Raw genomic sequence first — 16,890 nt, forward strand, 5'->3', positions numbered from 1 at the left:
TTTTGTAAGAAGGTCATTTTTGGCACAGAGAAGGTTTAACAGCAAGGCAGGGAGGAAGTTATCTAATGACAGCAACTCTTTAATCCCTATTTTAATGCTGAAGAGCAAAACTAAGTCAAAGTGAAGATAAGCCCATCCTTTCCAGGCATGCATGAAGGCACAGAAGGGCATCCTGGTTTATCTGAACCCAGCCCAAACACGACAACAAGCAGGTATGGCGTGACAGCCCCTTACGTGTACTCCATGTCCTGGCAGCGACGGTTGGCTTGCACAATCTCCTCCTCCTCCTGCCAGCCCCGCACCTCCAGCGCGCTCTCGCTGTAGCTGCCGTTGCGTGAGTGGCTCGGGGCTGAGGCATCCCTGGAAGATCAGTTCAACATGGTGAGTCAGGCTCCTGGGACCGTGAGGGTGGCTTTTGCAATTGAGATTGGCACTTGCAAAGAAAACTCCAAATGAACATTCAAAGAGCAAACTAATGATGGTTGCCTGTCAGGTGGATGGCTATCTGGCATTGGGTCATCTTGCTGCAGGCTACTCTTGGCTTGGGTTTAGTCATTAACTTCATTAATTAACTGGGCTGATGGAACAGAGAGCACACTGAAATTGTGGGTGACCCCCACAGGGCTAACAACCATCCTGAAGGACAAGGTTCAGACATCAGAGGGACTCATCACCAGGGAAATGGTCCCAAGTCAACAGGACTATATCACAAACAAGAAACGAAACTACATTTTGGAAGGTGAAAAACAGCACAGGAATTGCTCCCTAGACTGGAGCGTGAAAGTGTCCTGAGCTGCATACTTCACCGCATTTCAAAGGGAAATCTCATTTTAGGATGTCTTCATGGATTTGGCTTCTTAAGAAACTGGGCAAGAAGCAAATTATCCCATCCTCCTCATCACTGGAAAGCCTCAGTGCAGTGCCCTGTGTGCTTTTGGGCATCATGCTTTGACACAAGCAAACTGGAGACAGTCCAGAGAAATGCAACATGAATGGGAAGGACACGTGAGGAATGGCTGAAGGAGGTAAGTTAGTCCAGGCCAGGGAAGATACAATGGGGGCTATCTGTTTTCCAATATTTACAAGGCTGTTACAACATTGACAGTGATCTGTTGTTCATCGCGTATACGTGGTATGGACAAGAATCAACCGAGGTAATTTGCAGTGAAGAGGTTTAGCTTAGCTATCAGGAGAACCTTTTCAATTTGAAGCTTAATGAAGTGGAGAAAGAGTGGACTTAGGCCACAAAATTTCCCGTTACAGGTTTTTAAAACTAGGTTAAACAACCACGTTGCAGACTGTGAGATGGACACAGCTATATACCAACAGTCCCTGCTCAGTCCATTGGTGCGGTGGGGAGGAGCTGCCTTACCTATGCTGTGTAATGTGGTGGCTCCAGACTGCCCTTGAGGCCATAACTTGGGTCTGGCAGCTGGATTTGATAAAACTTTTGGGCCGGGTCAGAAAGGTAAATCCTGTCTTCACCGACTGTTATATCCCACTAGCATGATACCACAGAGAAGTTCACTAACCCTGGTGGTGAGACCCAGCAGGGAACGGCAAGCAAAATCCAGCCTTAAGAACATATCCAGTCCTTATTATTTCCCAATACTTTCCGTGGTGAAGAGAGCTGCCCGCTTGCAGCAAGGCCATCTTACCTCTCTGTTGCAGCTGTGGCTGCAGCGTTCATGGCAAAGTGCCTGATCGTACTCTCCTCCAGGTACTTCTGCTCCCACTTGGTCATGTCAGCTTCCAGGGCCAGGATCCTCTCCTCCTTCTCCCGCACTAGCTCCATCAGGGCTGGGGCATTGTGCTCCGGGAGGCTGCTTGCCTGGTAGCTGCCCTGCCTCTGCCAGTGGGAACAGTGACAGATACACACCCTCTGCCAAGAACGAGGAGCTACTGACCCTTTTTCCCCCACTTCTCTAGAGCATGCAAAGACATCACCATGTCTTTTGGCAGGGGCAGCTGGAAACCCCGGGCTAAACCCCTTAGTTTGCAAGAGGACGGGCAGGTTGACAATTTGCACAACCCCAGCACACGCTTCTCCATACCATGCAGACAGAAGTAGGGATCTGGCTGTTCTCTGGATAGGCAGGGATTTCATGGGATACCCCAAGCCAAGGGAAAAGATAGGGAAAAAATCTGGGAAAAAGAAGCAATGAAGCTTAAAAGAAGTATCTTCTTGCTGGGACTTCATTGTATTGCTGGGCAGTGCTCAGTCTGGACAGGCAGTTATTACTAGAATGTTCATACGTAAAAGCAGAAAAAAAAGCCACATGTAACCTAGCTACATGTAACCTATTTAAGGCAGCAGCTGGGAAAGTACCCCAGACATGGATTTACACCTGCCTCTTCTTGCACATTAGCTCTCATGTGCCCTCAGAAGATATTTTCTGTGGTGCAGGAGGTAACTTTCTGAATGGAGGGGCAGAGGAACTCCAGGCACTGCAGTGTGGTTCCATCGGATGCTGACAAGCAGCAGTGGGTGTGCAACACTTTCCACCTACGATGCAAGGAAAGCAGTTACCCAGGCAGGAGTTATCCCACCTAGTCTTGGGCAATTAATTAACGTATCTAAGTAGTGTGGGTAGCCGCCCCAGGCTCCTCTCACTGCTGGTGGAGAGCTGAGGAGGATGGAGATCCAGTTCCTGGCTCAGCAGAGGTTGGGTGGGATGAGTGCACACTGAGGGGAGAGGCACAAAGTTCCAGAAGTAAATGTTTTTTCAATAAAAAATGCAAGAGATTTGTTATACTCCATAGTGCACAGTATTGTGTTAAAGGGGAAACCCTATCTCAGGAGCACCAGCTTCTTATCTGTGCTACACCACAAACTTCCACCAGCAAAGCTGTACCATCACACTACTGCAAGGGCTGCAGCAACTGTTTCCATTTGCCAGACCACATTTCCTCCTTCTAGACACTTGTCTCCTGCTTGTGGGAAAATAGAGATATCAGGAGAGGGCTGCAGCCTTTGCCTTTGGTGCAGTAACAACGTGTCTGGAAACTGCTTTCTGGAAATGCAATATGGAGCAGCCCTTAGGAGCAACAGCTGCGACTCTGCTCCTGCAAAAATATTGTCAAATTTCCAGCAGGAAGGTAATATTTTAGAAGCACAGTCCTGGCCTGTAAATGGCATCTTAGGATGTCACAGGTACCTGTTGTCTTCCGAGTCAAAACCTCTGCCATCCCTGCACATTGAGCCTGCAATGCTAAGTCAAAGGGATATTTTTTTGGTCCTTGCTCATGCGTCAGTGATAATGAAGACTTGCTGTTTGGGCTCAGTTACCAGCAAGCCAGGAACAGAAGAGATTCTGGCTCACTGTCTCCTTGTGTGCTGCATCTCCTCTGCTGACTCCAGTAAAAAGGAGAAAAAAAGCTCTTTTTTTCCTCTGTGATGAGAAAACGTTTCAGTAGATATAACTTTGATAACTCAGAGAAAGCAGCTCTGAAGTAAAAGTTGGGGTATTTTGATGCAACACGATACACTGCAGCATTTGGCTCATAAAACAAAAAGTATAAATAACAATAGTAAAAAATACCTCAACGTCTCCTCTCTGATAGGTGAGACTTGAAGTTAGAGTATCTCTCTTCTTAAAACTTACTAGAGGAAACTGGTGCAGGCATTTAAGAACTACTGCAATCCAAAATCTAATCGCTAATTATAGTGAAAAAAAAAAATTAAAATGAAGCAACCTAAGTTACTAAGGAAACTAAGGAATTTTCTGCCAAAATGAGCAGATGTAGCCTGAACTCCCAAGACAAGGACTTCAGTGACAGTCCATCCCAGTTAATATATTGATTTGTCCCTATATTCCAGTCCAGAAAACCTTTCCTAGTTCTAGTTTTATCTTCACTTGAATTTTCATTGTACTTTTCTCAAACGTTCTTCCATTTACACCAGCACCACCATATCATACTCCATGTAACTTCTTTGTTAAATTGGAGGAGAGCAGGCTAAGGGGCAACTGAGAAAAGCTACTAGAAGAACACAGGAACAGCAAATCCATGGTGGACAGGGCAAGAAAGACTTAACACACTTGGCAAGGAAGAGCCAAGATGGACGGGAAGGGTTTCCAGGGAACAGTAGTGACAGCAATGCCATGGGATGGGTGCTGGGGGTCCTGCCCTGCCCTAGGGCTGCCAGCAAGAAGGGGATGGGATGCTCTCAGGTCTGGCCACTTCATGACTCAGCAAACCGCTGATACGCCTCTATAGCAATTTCCTAATCAAACCCTGCCAACAGCATCAGCCCTTTGCTTTCCGGCAGCACAAGCTCTGTGCAGCAGCTGCTTTGGTCTCCACTAATGGGTCATAAATAAGGAAGGGTTATTGTAGCAGATGTGGGTGCCGACAGGGATACGAGTGAGCCCTTCAAGAGTTACAAGAGCATCATGCTTTGCCTGTGTTGCTGTTTTCTCCCCAAACAGTGGTTTGATACACATAGTACATCTGCTCGCTCTCCTCTGGAGCCAATGCTCATGTGTTTGGGCCTGGAAATCCTCCCTGTAAACACCTAATGCCCTTTTTTTTTTTCCCTTTTCACAGATGACTGCACTTTGGGACTTGGGGATGGAGGAGAAACAACAAACTGCATGAAATACAAGAATAACACTATCCCTCTAAGGACAAAAGGGCTGCCAAAAAACAAGGGGACATACACAGAAATGCAAATCTATACTTTAGCCCATTCTGGAGTGGAATGATATTTAAGTAATTTATTGTCTGAAGATGACACCATTTATCTCCAGATCTGTCATGGGTAGAGGTTTCTGTGAACCATGTACATCAGCTCTGCCCAGAACAAATACGGCCCAAGTTCTTGCTCCTACATCATGCCACCTTGTTTTATCAATGAAAGATCTGCTAAAATCTGCGGGCTAAATCTCATGCCCACATGTACCACACCTTTCCTCTCCTCTTTCAGTGTGAAGCTTGCACAACCTGTGATTGCTGGAGAGAAATCTGGAAGGATGTTTTCCCTTGGCTGGAGTGGGGGCACACAAGGGGACAGAGCCCTGCCTGCCCTGGGTCAGGGCAGCCAGGACCTCCCAGCCCCACAGCAGGTGGGGTTTGGCTGTGTCCTGCAGCCCCACTGCAGAGCTTCCCTGTCCTCTGCTGAAGATTAGAATCATGGAACGGTTTGGGCTGGAAGGGGCCTTCAAAGACCATCTAAGTCCAACTTCCCTGTCATAGGCAGGGACATCTTCCACTAGATCAGGTGGCTCAAAGCCCCATCCAGCCTGGCCTCGAACACGTCCAATGACAGGGGCATCCACAACCCCATCTAAGGGGAACCTAAAAGTAATGTGGCACCTGGCAGGGCTGTGAGCAACTGTTCCTCTTTAAAAGCAATGGCAAAGGTCCCATGCTAGGGGCCTGCACAGACCACCCCATCCTCACCTGCTGCATCCGCAGCGAGTCCAGCTCTCGCTCCAGGCGCGTGCGCAGCCGCCGCTCCATCTGCTCCCTCTTCTCGCAGGCCACCTGCAGCTGTGTCAGCGCCTGCTGCAGCTTCTCCACCTTCTCCACATAGGCCTGCTTCCTGCGCAGCTGTGGGAGACAAGGGGTCAGGTCACCCCTGCCCTGGGCCGCCAGGACCCCTGCATACTTGCAGGCATGTGCTGGGCTTGAGCATGGCTTTGGCCGTTTGCTTCAGAGAGTTTCTCCAGGGGAAGGATGGTGCCCCTCTGATGGGCAGGGAAAGGGCAGCAGGCATCACTGGGACAGCTCTACCCCTTTCAGAGGGAACACTGCCCAGATCTTCCACCCACTGGGGATCTGCCAGCCATGAATCCCCCTGGCCATTTCTAGGCAAGAGCTGTCATGTTGGTGGATACTCTTTTAGGCAAGCTCACAGGCTGGCCTCAGCGAAGAGGAATCCTGGTGGGTTTTATCATCTGGTGACACTCGGCACACTGTCTGTGCCCAAAGAGAGCCTCTCTTTTCAAACCTGTGAATCTCTTCAATGCAGGTGGAACAAGTGGAGTGGCAGCAGCCAGAAGTGCTCCATCTGCTCTATCGTGCTCACAGGCTTGGCCATGCTGATGTATAGATGTGCTGGCAGCTAAAGCCAGGCCCTCCTTATATAGATAATGAGATTACTGAAAGGCTAAACATGACACAAGGATTTTGCAATACAGGGTTTTATGGCCACAGATTGCTCAAGCAGCATACTCCAAAAGGAATTTGCAAATGGACTGCAGACATTCAGGGTGCTTAGTGGCTATCCCCACTTCTGGCCTCCTACCATGCCACCAGGCACTCAGTGACACCACAGGGTATCATAACTGGGGCTCACAGCAGGAGCTGGCATGTTTGAGAGGCCCTGGGGAGAGAAGGCTGCAGACACCAGACACACTGGGCATCTGCTGCCCTGGGCACTGGGATGGGCAGCTGATACCCGACCCCCTGCCAAAACCTGGCACAGAGAATAGGTGAGTTCACAGGGGCCAGGCACACCTGGGTGTCCGTGAGCCATCCTTGTCCCCAGGGAGTGTGGACACTGACCTGAAAACTTGCCCAAGGGGCTGCGGCAGCAGGGGCTGCCTGCTCACCTCATGGGCTGCAGTCCCAACCTCAGGAAACCCAGTTCTCTTCTCCCCCAACCTTCTGTCATGCATTTTCTCTTCACAAGCATGAATGAATTTACCTTTCTAAAGGTATTTGCCTTGTCGTAGAGAAAGCAACAGCGCACACAAACTGAAGCCGCAAATCCAAAAAGACCTCGACAAACCCCAAAGGACCCCAAAACACTCTCAATTGAACCACCTGACTTGGAAAGGGAAGATGAATGGGTCTGAATGCTGGATCATGCAGGCTTTGCCAAGCCTCAGAGCTGGGGGTTAATGGGGCATGCTCAAGGTCATTGCCATGATCACTAAGATCCTCTTTAGGACTTTTAGTCTCCCTCCTTTATTTGTACACTTGTTTGAGACCTCGGGTTTTTCAGAAGCAAAACAGGAGGCAGAAAAACACATCAACCCCGGTTGACATTGGGGAATGAGATAAGTAAGAGAAGCTAGAAAAATGCTGTGAACTGGCAAGGCCAGGGCCAAAACGATATCCTAGTGCCTACCTCTGTGGGTTATGATATAGAACCCATAGCTACAAAATATCTGTGTCTAAATATCAAGGGGATGTAGTGAGAAGTTTGCTGCCTTGTTCCTGGGCATGTGGACCAAATAAACACCAGTGCGGAGTACCCCCTGCTCTGTGGGGCTCCCCTTCACCCCAGGTCCTCTGCTTAGCCCAGGACTCACACGATGCAAAGCAGCTGTGATTTTTTTTTCACTTATACAGCGCTGGACTCACCCAGATCCCCTCCTGCTGATTACAACGATAATAAACCAACTTTTTTCTTGAAATTGTTCTTCTGCCACCCTAAATCCATCCATGTCAGCAGGTGCAGTGAAATACATGCTTGTTCGCGGCAAAAGAAAAGCTTGGCCTACACAAACATTCCCAGCCAGAGCCAACAACTGGCAGCGTGACCTCCCCAGCCCTGCTGTAATCCAGGCTAATGCTTATGGCTCCCAGGGCTTTCCATGAAAATTAATGAGATTATAATCCCTGCTAGTCTCTGGCAGCAGCATGAAGACTGAATTCCTTGGAAGCTCACAACTCGGCAGAACAGACGCAGCAGTGGCTTCTTGCTGGATGTGCTATTTTGGCAGTAGGAGGGTGCCTGTGCCACCTCCCAGCTGCACCAGCGTGGATCGGAGTGGGGAAGGGGGCTCCCCCAGGGTCCCTCCTTGGCAGCAGCCCTCACCTGCTCCCCCACATCCTCCCAGATGCTAGAGGGTCCATCTGCACCACAGCAGCCAGAATTTTGCTTTGCAGCAGCCCTCTAAGCCCCAGGGTTCACATGCTCATGCATGAGTGCACCTCTGCCTGCGTGGCTGAGGTGATGCACACGCGTCCACCGCCTTAGAAAACCACTTTGTTGGAGTTATGCCACAAGACAGTTCCCACATTCATAGATTTGTAATTGAATCTTGAGCCAATTCTGACTTTTCTATCCTGCCTGTAGATTCATAAGCAAAAAATACACCCATACATTTAAAAAACTGAGTACAAAATGTTTTTTTTAAATTAATGGGCATTGCATCCATACAGGAGGGGAACTGCAATCAGAAATACATGATACTGAGCTCCGCTACCTCACAGACACACAAACTCAAATAAAAGAAAGCTGGATGGCACCTGGAGAGGTACCAGTGTATCCTTTCACTGCAAGGTAGCATCAGCTCTACCTGGCACATGTCTATATAATCTGTGTACAAAACCCTCCAGGAGTAGGGACTCCACAACCTCCCCCTGCAAACTACTTCACGGCTTATTTTCCTTTACCGCCAGAAAACTTTTACCCTAATGCCTAATCTGGCTTTCTCTTATGCAATTTAAGCAAATTACTTCTTATTCTGTTTCCAAATTGTGATCTATTAGAGCAAGAAACATTTAATGAAACAATTCATATATTTAAAAGATCAGCAAACTTGCCTGGACGCTGTCGAGGGCTTAGGAAAATAAAGATGAAGAAGGCTAAAAGGCTAAGGCTAAAAGGGGGTGATCCATGCAAATAAGTCTGAGTAAAGATGAGTGGGTCTTGGAAAAATGTCTGCACTAGGAACATAACTCCAGTTTGAGAAACAGACTATCGTTCTGTTGATACGAGGTTTGAGTTAAAGACTAAGAGATGGAGAATCCACTATCACCCTAAGTAGGTTGTTTCATTGTTAATTACTATATTTCTGGCCTGATTTGCTCAGCTTTAGCCCCCAAACACTGCATCTCATTATTTCTTCTTACATTAAAGAGCAATGTTTAATCTGGGTGATTAAGCAACCCCTTCTTCATGTTCATGTGCACCGTCTGGAGCTCAGCCACCTCTTCACTTCATTTGTTCACAGCAAACAGCAGCTTCTGGGCCCCAAATAAATTCTACAGCTGTTTTCTGAACCCTCTTTGATTATTCAGTCTTCTGTCCAAAGCATGGACCAGACACATGATTCCAGCAGCAGTCTCCTAAACGACATGTGGTGATAATACCACCTACATTTTTTGAATTAAATCCTTCTACCAGCAGGCACTCAGGATAATGTAGATTTACATAGTACACTATCTTATGTTAATTTAACTTAGTAGCTACTGCTTATTTCTCAAGCATCAATTTAAAAAGCTGTTAAACTTAATTACATTCTGGTGGTAGGTGAAATCTGGGTGGATTTACAAAGCAGTGCATGAGGTAGAGTTCTGTTAATAATAATAGCCGTTTTCATTTCAGTGATTTTGTGTGTCCTTCAATATATTTTAAATTACAGTAAAAATCCCTAGTTTAAGATGAAGGTTCTAAACTTCAACAGTATCTGCTGCATATGTGTCAAACTGAGCTCCAGAAACACTGGAGACTATTGAAAAGGTGCTTTGATTTAGTGATGAAAACAGGCCAAAAGCAAGAGAAAGGAGCTTGGGCACACGCCAGCAGTCACAGATTAACTGCACTTCACCCAAACTGCATGACACCACCTTGAACAATTAAAACACAGCTGCCGGGATAAAATTCATTCAAACTCCCCCCAGAATGCAAAAGCAGTTAAACACTACCAGGTCAACATGGGTTTGCTCAGGTTGAGGGTTCTGACAGACAAACTCTGACAAATACTGTTGTATCACCTTCACACATTGTCACGTCTGAGATCCACCATGCCCTGGCCAAGACATTACCACCTCCATAACATCTGCCATGCCCCAGGCAGGAGGTTAGCAGCTCTCTAAAGGGGAACATCTGCCCTCTCCTCAGCTCCACCAGTCCCACAGTCCACGACCCCTAGCTCTGATGCTCAGCAGAGATACAATTCTGTTGGATGACTAGACCAGAAACCGGCAACTGAAAAGCTCTTAGAGATACAGCCCTAAGGCTGCAAACGTGTTCGCTACAAACCAGCAGGCACAGGGTAGCTTCTTATACCACCTGCCTGGCAATCTGTGTTTATGCTTCTGCTGCCTTCCCCAGTGGGTGTTCAGCACGTCAATGTTACCTGCCAATACCACAGCAACAGTTTGTGGAGCAGCCAGGAGCTAAACGTATTTCTTCCCATCTCCTGCCTGACACTGCGACTGTAGGAGCAGGTGTTGCCACCTAAAACATTCTTTTATTCAGCCACTTTGTAATGAAATGCAAATAGAAAACCTCTGGTTGCCTTTAAGGCAAACAGCATCAAATGAATTATATACAGATTAAAGGTATGCTAGCTCCTGCAGCTACCCCGAAGGGACTGCCCCAAATACACTGGGACAGTAAGCAGGCTTTAGTCTAACTAACAAAGGAGCAGTTAAACTTAATGTGATCCTCTTATTGCTGCTGAGTGTATCCGCTGGAGGGAATGGAGTTTCTAGAATGTTTCTAAATAGAAAGTCAGGAACAATAAAGCAATGCCTTCAGCATTTACATACAGTACCTTAAATCTTCCCGACTTTTAAGGTAACCATTACTTAGCCTAACAGGGATCTGTCATGCTGGATACCCTGACAAAAAACTTTTAAATAGCACTGACGTCAATTCACCCTTCATCTTTTCAAGACAATGAACTGCACGTAAGTTACTTGCAGGTATTTGAGAAAAGACCTTCCCTGCTTCTCACAAGACCCCTTGCATCCATGCACCCAGCAGGTTCCTGTGGATTCATCCCCAGGCTGACCCTGGAGGGGGTGCAGGTGGGAAATGAGGCGCTGAAGGGGAACAGACCTGCCCAAGATCATGCCAGCAGTCTATGCCAGAGCATGAACCCCTACCAAGCCTGCTAGGGTAGAGGCTCACCAATGATCTGGCCACTCAGATACTGAAGATTAAGTTTCTTTTATTCCACATAAAACATCCTCCCTCTTTGTTGGTCCCATGGACAGAGATTTTAGGGCCAAAAAGGCCTGTTTTGGCAGTCTTGCCTGATCTGCCAAAATACATAGGCTTTCAATTAGTCATTAAATCCACACCTCCTGATTGAAGGTCCTTAAGGAACACAATAAACTGAGACTTAAAGACCTCCAGTAACAGAGAATTGACAACATCACTCTTAGTTATACTTAAAACTGAGCATTATTTGCATGTTGAGTTCATTTAGCTTCAGCTTTCAAGTACTACATGTTGTTCTGTATTTGTCTGTCAGTTTGAAGAGTCCTCTGTTCCTGGGATTTCTCTTCTGATCTGAATACTTATTTTCACTATCAGGCTTATAGGATCATTGCTTAAATACCTCTTGGGAGATTAGCACAGATGGCACTTCTTGGGTCTCATGGTAAGATGGGCTTTCTTCAACACTCAAATGAAATCTGCAGCTCTTAGTACCTCTAAATCATGGACAGTCTGCTTCCAGCCAGATCAGCCCGATCTTTTAAGACCACTGTTTAGATGTGAAGTTACTGAGCCCTGCACTGCTGTTCACATCTCAAAAGCCTCCTGGCATTCTTTGGGGAGAAATGGAATACACCAACATCACACATTTGTACCACAGTCCCAAGTCAGTGAGTAGTCAGCTTTTTATTCGGTATTTCTGTTAAGACTTACCATTACCTCAGCCACCAGCTAGTTGAGTTTGTTGTTGTTCCTGGTTACGTGTTGGAAGCTCTGCTCTGAAAACAACTGTGGTCTCCTTTGCTTGCTAGTTTGGCTCAGTATTGTATAACTACACATTTTCTCTCTGAGATGGCCAGTGGAAGGGGAGCAGGAAGATCTGCCACATCATGGCTAGAAGAGATTTGGGACTTGGAGAGAGAAAGCGTTAACTACAAGCCACCACTATCCTCAGAGCACAGAATGTTGCCCGTGCCTCACCTCCTCTTCCAGTTTGATGACCTTGGCTTGCGCATTGTTTAGGGCCTGGTCGAGGATCTCAATGTGCCTCCGCTGGTCTTCATTGGCAGAGCGCACAGCTGCCAGCTCCATCTCCAGCTTCTCCTTCTCCTTCAAGTGCTCTTTGTCTGGAAGAAAGACAAGAACAAGAGCCACTCCAGCAGGACAGCTCACAGGCCCTGTGCCACACACCAGAGGTAAGCTGCCATCTCCCTAGAAAAGCAGAAATTATGTGAAGCAGCAGTGATTAGGGCCATTACAACACAGTGCCGAGACACAGTGGGCAACAAGTCCGTACTGCCAAGGCTCAGCCCCTCAGTGGCCAGTCTTACGCAAGCACCACCAGCAGAGACAAGTGGCAACTTGGGCTGCATCTGCACTAGCAGAGCTTGTGGACCTGAGCACTGCCTCATAATTGTCCATTCTGCTGAACTCAATGTTCTCCATGCAAAATTTTGGCTTGCACCAGCTACTTCTTTCCCATACAATGCCCAGACCCTGCCTGAAAACAGCTTATGTCAAGGACTCTTTATAGGTGCCAGCTTGGATGCTGCTGCTCTTCTCTAATGGGCAAGAAACCTTAGCCCCATGGATGGGGGCTGTGCTGTGCCTGGTCTGTTCTATTTGCAAGGATGGGGATCATGAGATATAGAACATGTGAAGAAGCCAAATAACGAACACAGATCTGTGCTGGACATCCTGAAAATGGAAACAGGAGAAAGAAATAAGGAAGAATAAGACAGCAGGCATCTAAATGGGCTTTCTCTGGCCATGCAGAGAAAATGAGGTCATGACAGGTATTTCAACTCCTGCAGGGGCCCTGGGTGACTTTCCAGTCCTACACCACCTAAGGGTTCAGCGACCGGTGCTCCCCTCCTGTTAAACACCTTAACACATCAGTAGTGAGACTAAAACATGTAGATAACCTCTGTGCTAAAAAATCATCCGTTCTTTGGATAAGATTTAAAAAACATTAAAAAAACCAGCTGAATTCAGTCAGCTTTACTCACATCTTTTTCTTCGGCAACAAACTGCAGGCCCACCATTGACTGTTCTGGCAAGCTGCCTGGGGAAATGCTTGGCTCCATCTACCTCTGCCCTGACTGTGCTGAGAGCCATTTCAGGGAACATGAGCATCGTGGGCCAAGCACAGGATCACCAGCGCTGGACCACAAACAGTTAATGATTGGAGCAAGCAGGGGATGGAGGTTTTATTCACTGAAATCTGAGATTTCAAAATCTGGTTTTTGTTCTAAATGATGACAAAAATAGAGCTCTTGGAATGCCCCCAGGAAGGAAAATTTCCTCCAAAAATTAATTTGGCACCAATTAAACATTGTTTTGATTTTTGACTTTTTAAATACAGCATTACAGAATTTATTATTTTTTAACTGAGGTGAAAAGTTGCTCCAAAAACACTGAAACACGGAAAATCTGCCCCTAACATGCAGCCCATCCCACCCAAGTGTGACCACTCAAGCTGGAAGCTCTACCATCCACCTTCCCGCAGGGAGGGTCAGGAAACTCCACATGGCCAAAGCCAGCCCATTTCAGACCTGAACTACCCCAGAAGTGCCTTATTCTTCCTTAATTACAGGAGGGATAAGAACAAGTTTAATTTACACACTATCAGTGGATCCCTGCAGCGAGGTGAGATGCATACAAGCTGAGCCACGTGGAACAAGGCACAAGTGCACGAGGTGAACCCAAACCCTCCCAGCTGTCTTCCTATTTATCCTAAACAGAAGAATTCAGCACTTCACAAAAAGAAATCCTGGCAGCACCACTGGCACATTGGCCTCTGCAAAGTCCATGAGCAAAGGCCAGTGAGTGCTGTGCACACCGTGCTACAGACTGCCACCATGAGCCACCTCAGTACGATGTGGCCTTAACCTTCCCATGTCGGTAAGGAATTTTATATTGGACACGCAGGCCTCTTCCTTCAACACAAATACATTTGTTTCAATCAAACTAACCATAAGGAATATTAATCTATTGTACAAAAGTATAAATCTGGGCAAACTATCAAGCAGCTAATTTTATTAGAGGGTGAAGAAGCTGGAAGATGAACGCTATTTAAGCCCTGTGGCACTCCACCACCTCATGCTGGGACCATGCTTGATCTGCTCCGGATTTGAAACCCATGTTTCATGTTACACTTCAGGACAGCACATATAGGAAAACAGGATTTGGGATCTTCACATTCAACTTTCATCCCAGGAATTCAAAGCAGTCAGCCTGCCCTGCTGCATTGTGTTTTCTACCCACCCCCTCCAATGGAGGACAAGATTATGCTGAACCCACCAGAAAGCTGGCAAGAAAAATTTACTTAACAGCTCTCAACACTTGTCTACACCAGCTTCTCCCTGCAAAATGCTGGAGGCGCATTTTAAAAGTACTTTCCTATATTGCATTAATTCTTAGTAAAGAAGGACTTTGTTTAATATACTGTAAATTCTCTTCAAGTACATACAAGGTATCCTTCAAGTCAAAAAATACTGTTTCACTGTGCTACCCTTGCATACATGTGCCCAGACAGATGTTTTTTCCCTAACAGACTCCAGCTAATAACTGTATCTATCTTCTGGTAGGTCACTGCCACATCCCATTATGAATAGTTCCCAAAAGGCTTCTCTGCTGCAATTTACAGTTGTAATCTCACAGCTTCCTATCCATTGCCTCTGACTGTTGTACTTCAACAACACTGAGGACATTACACCCATACTCTGGCTGGGTAGAAGAAAGAGGAGATGAGGCAAAGAGCCTGCTTCAGTGCTTCACAAGCAGGCTTTTTGAGTTGTCAGGCTGGGTAGGTACACCAAGAGTAGACCAGTCTTGACCCTGCTTTGAAGCAGAAACACTAGGCAGAAAGATACACTCAATCTGTGCCACCTCTTCCCTACACTCACATGGGACCCCCAGCTTTTCACACATTATACCTAAGCATCAACTTATCTGACCAATTTAACGACCATCTCAATACATTGCAAGCTGCTTTTCTCCTTGCTGTGATATTGTGGAGTAGTAACATGGACATACTTCAAAGACATTCCTTGTTCCTACAGAATGACCATAGCTGACAGAAGAAAATATATCCCGTTACGGCAGTGAGAGCCTTATTTGGCTGCAGGAGACTTGCTGAAAACAAGATTGGCTCCTGTACCACATCCCTTGTGGCATTTCCAACAACTTCTCTTACACAGGTTTGCACTTCCCAATGGTGGCTCTTCACTCAGAGCTGCTGATTCCAGATGCTGTCTGGTGACCATGCCTTTCTTGAAACCTGCGGGATTTCCTTAGCCTCTTGTCAGTCTTGCAGCTCTGAACATGGCAAGTGTACGGAGGAGCTCTGTCATCCACTGTCCATGGGCATGGCTGTACGCCACGGCAGCTGCTACAGTTACCCTCGAACCAGCTGATTAACCAGGATGGGGCATCAGAGTCACCTCTTCTGCTCATCCAGCTCAAGATGGGACTTGGCTAATCTAGTGCCCTGATCTTCCCAAAAGGCTGCTGGGGCAGCAAGGCAACGGGCTAAAGAGCGGGATGGGCCCATTATGCCCTGCCACTCCACCCGGAGTGTCCAGCAGAAGGAATCTAAAATGAGGAAAGGACCTTGTTGCCTGTTCCAAAGACCTTTCAGCAGCTGGTTTCCACCCTGTAAGAATAAGCAGAATGAATAAATAGAGCTCGTTCACTCCATGCAGCCAGCTGGGAGGTTTTCCACAGCTTTACTAAATTCTCTGCACATTAAAAAGGGCCAGGTTGCCAGGTCCAGATACTGATAGTTCCTTCCAGAGGAGCAGCAAAGCAACCATCCATCCATGAGTCCACTCATCCCTCTGGCCAAGCCTTGCTGCAGCCCTCTGCAGCTGTGGTTTGACACCGACTAGGCTGGGCCAAGGCAGGCCTGGAGCAGCAATGCAGAACTGGGAAATGAAGCATTTCTTTCCATGCTCACTGGCAGGTCTCCGTGAGGAAAAAAAAAAAAAAGAAAAAGAAAAAAAAAGACAGACACAAACGCCAAAAGAGCTCATTGCAATCTTCTCTTCCAGTTTTGCTCACAAATGGCAAGCACCCGACAGCTCTCCAGAGTCTGGGCCACATCAGCACCAAGAAAAGGCTGAGAAGCTGCAGGAGGTCATGCCTGAGTCTCTGAGTCTGTTTTCTCACGTGGTGATTAAGAGATTCTGCACTGGAATTAATAATTATGGTCAATTGTAACATATTTGACAAATGGTTCAGGGTACAGAGTTTCTCATGGTCACTGACCTAAGCAGGGATGCAGAAAGATTTGGTGCTCTAATTGTCAGAGGAAGTCACCAAATCTCCATTGAAGCTCATGATGGCCTTCCTTACCCTACAAAGTATCGCAGGCAGCTTAAACTTGGTCTGATTTACATCTTGGGCATTTCCATTTGCATGTCGTGACGTAGAAGTCAGGGGAGAATGTGACCTTCATGTCTTGAAAACTGATATCAGATTTCCCACGCTACTTTCCTTCAGAGGGTAGGGGGAAGTCAAGCAAAACAGACTCGTTTTTCTATACAACACTGTTTCTTCAGGATGCTGCTCCCTGTGCAGGTGCCCTTGGCTCTGGGTACATGGGGGAAGCAGCTCCCCAACCTCCCTGCGTGTAGCTGATGGCTGTGAAATGAGGTCTCTTTCACTCACTCCTCACTTCTGCCTCTGCCCTGATTACTTCCTGTCTTAACATTGAATGGTTCTTCGTCTGCCCAAGACCCCATTCTCAGAAACACCTATTGCAGGCATTTTCTTTGGCTGGATTAATTTGATGGGAATATTTCTTTGCCTGGGATATTAAGGACAGATATATAGATATACACAAAAGTATGTGGCACATCCACTGAATACTCCCATGAAGCGTGAGGGTCTATCAACATACGGTCAAAACTATCCCCACTAATGGGTGCAGAGCCACAGGGATGGGCACAGACCCCAATCTGCCTCAGACACTTGAAAAAACAGCCCCTTGGAGGAACCTCTGCTCTGACAAGGCTGCCTCTAAGTCCAGAAATCCC

General features: G+C 46.9%; 1 protein-coding gene across 2 annotated transcripts in view; it reads right to left on the minus strand.

Annotated features, from left to right (window-relative positions):
- AMOTL1 (angiomotin like 1) overlaps positions 1 to 16,890 on the minus strand; it is a 61,283-nt gene that overhangs the window by 7,060 nt on the left and 37,333 nt on the right. For both annotated transcript variants that reach the window (XM_055802560.1, XM_027777031.2), the window contains 4 exons: positions 11,831 to 11,976; positions 5,404 to 5,553; positions 1,659 to 1,849; positions 235 to 360 (listed from right to left, as the gene is read on the minus strand). In XM_055802560.1, the coding sequence (XP_055658535.1) occupies positions 235 to 360; positions 1,659 to 1,849; positions 5,404 to 5,553; positions 11,831 to 11,976 (613 nt within the window). The remainder of the gene's footprint in view (positions 1 to 234; positions 361 to 1,658; positions 1,850 to 5,403; positions 5,554 to 11,830; positions 11,977 to 16,890) is intronic.

Source organism: Falco peregrinus, chromosome 4, assembly GCF_023634155.1.
Source record: "Falco peregrinus isolate bFalPer1 chromosome 4, bFalPer1.pri, whole genome shotgun sequence".
NCBI classification, from domain to species: Eukaryota; Metazoa; Chordata; class Aves; order Falconiformes; family Falconidae; genus Falco; species Falco peregrinus.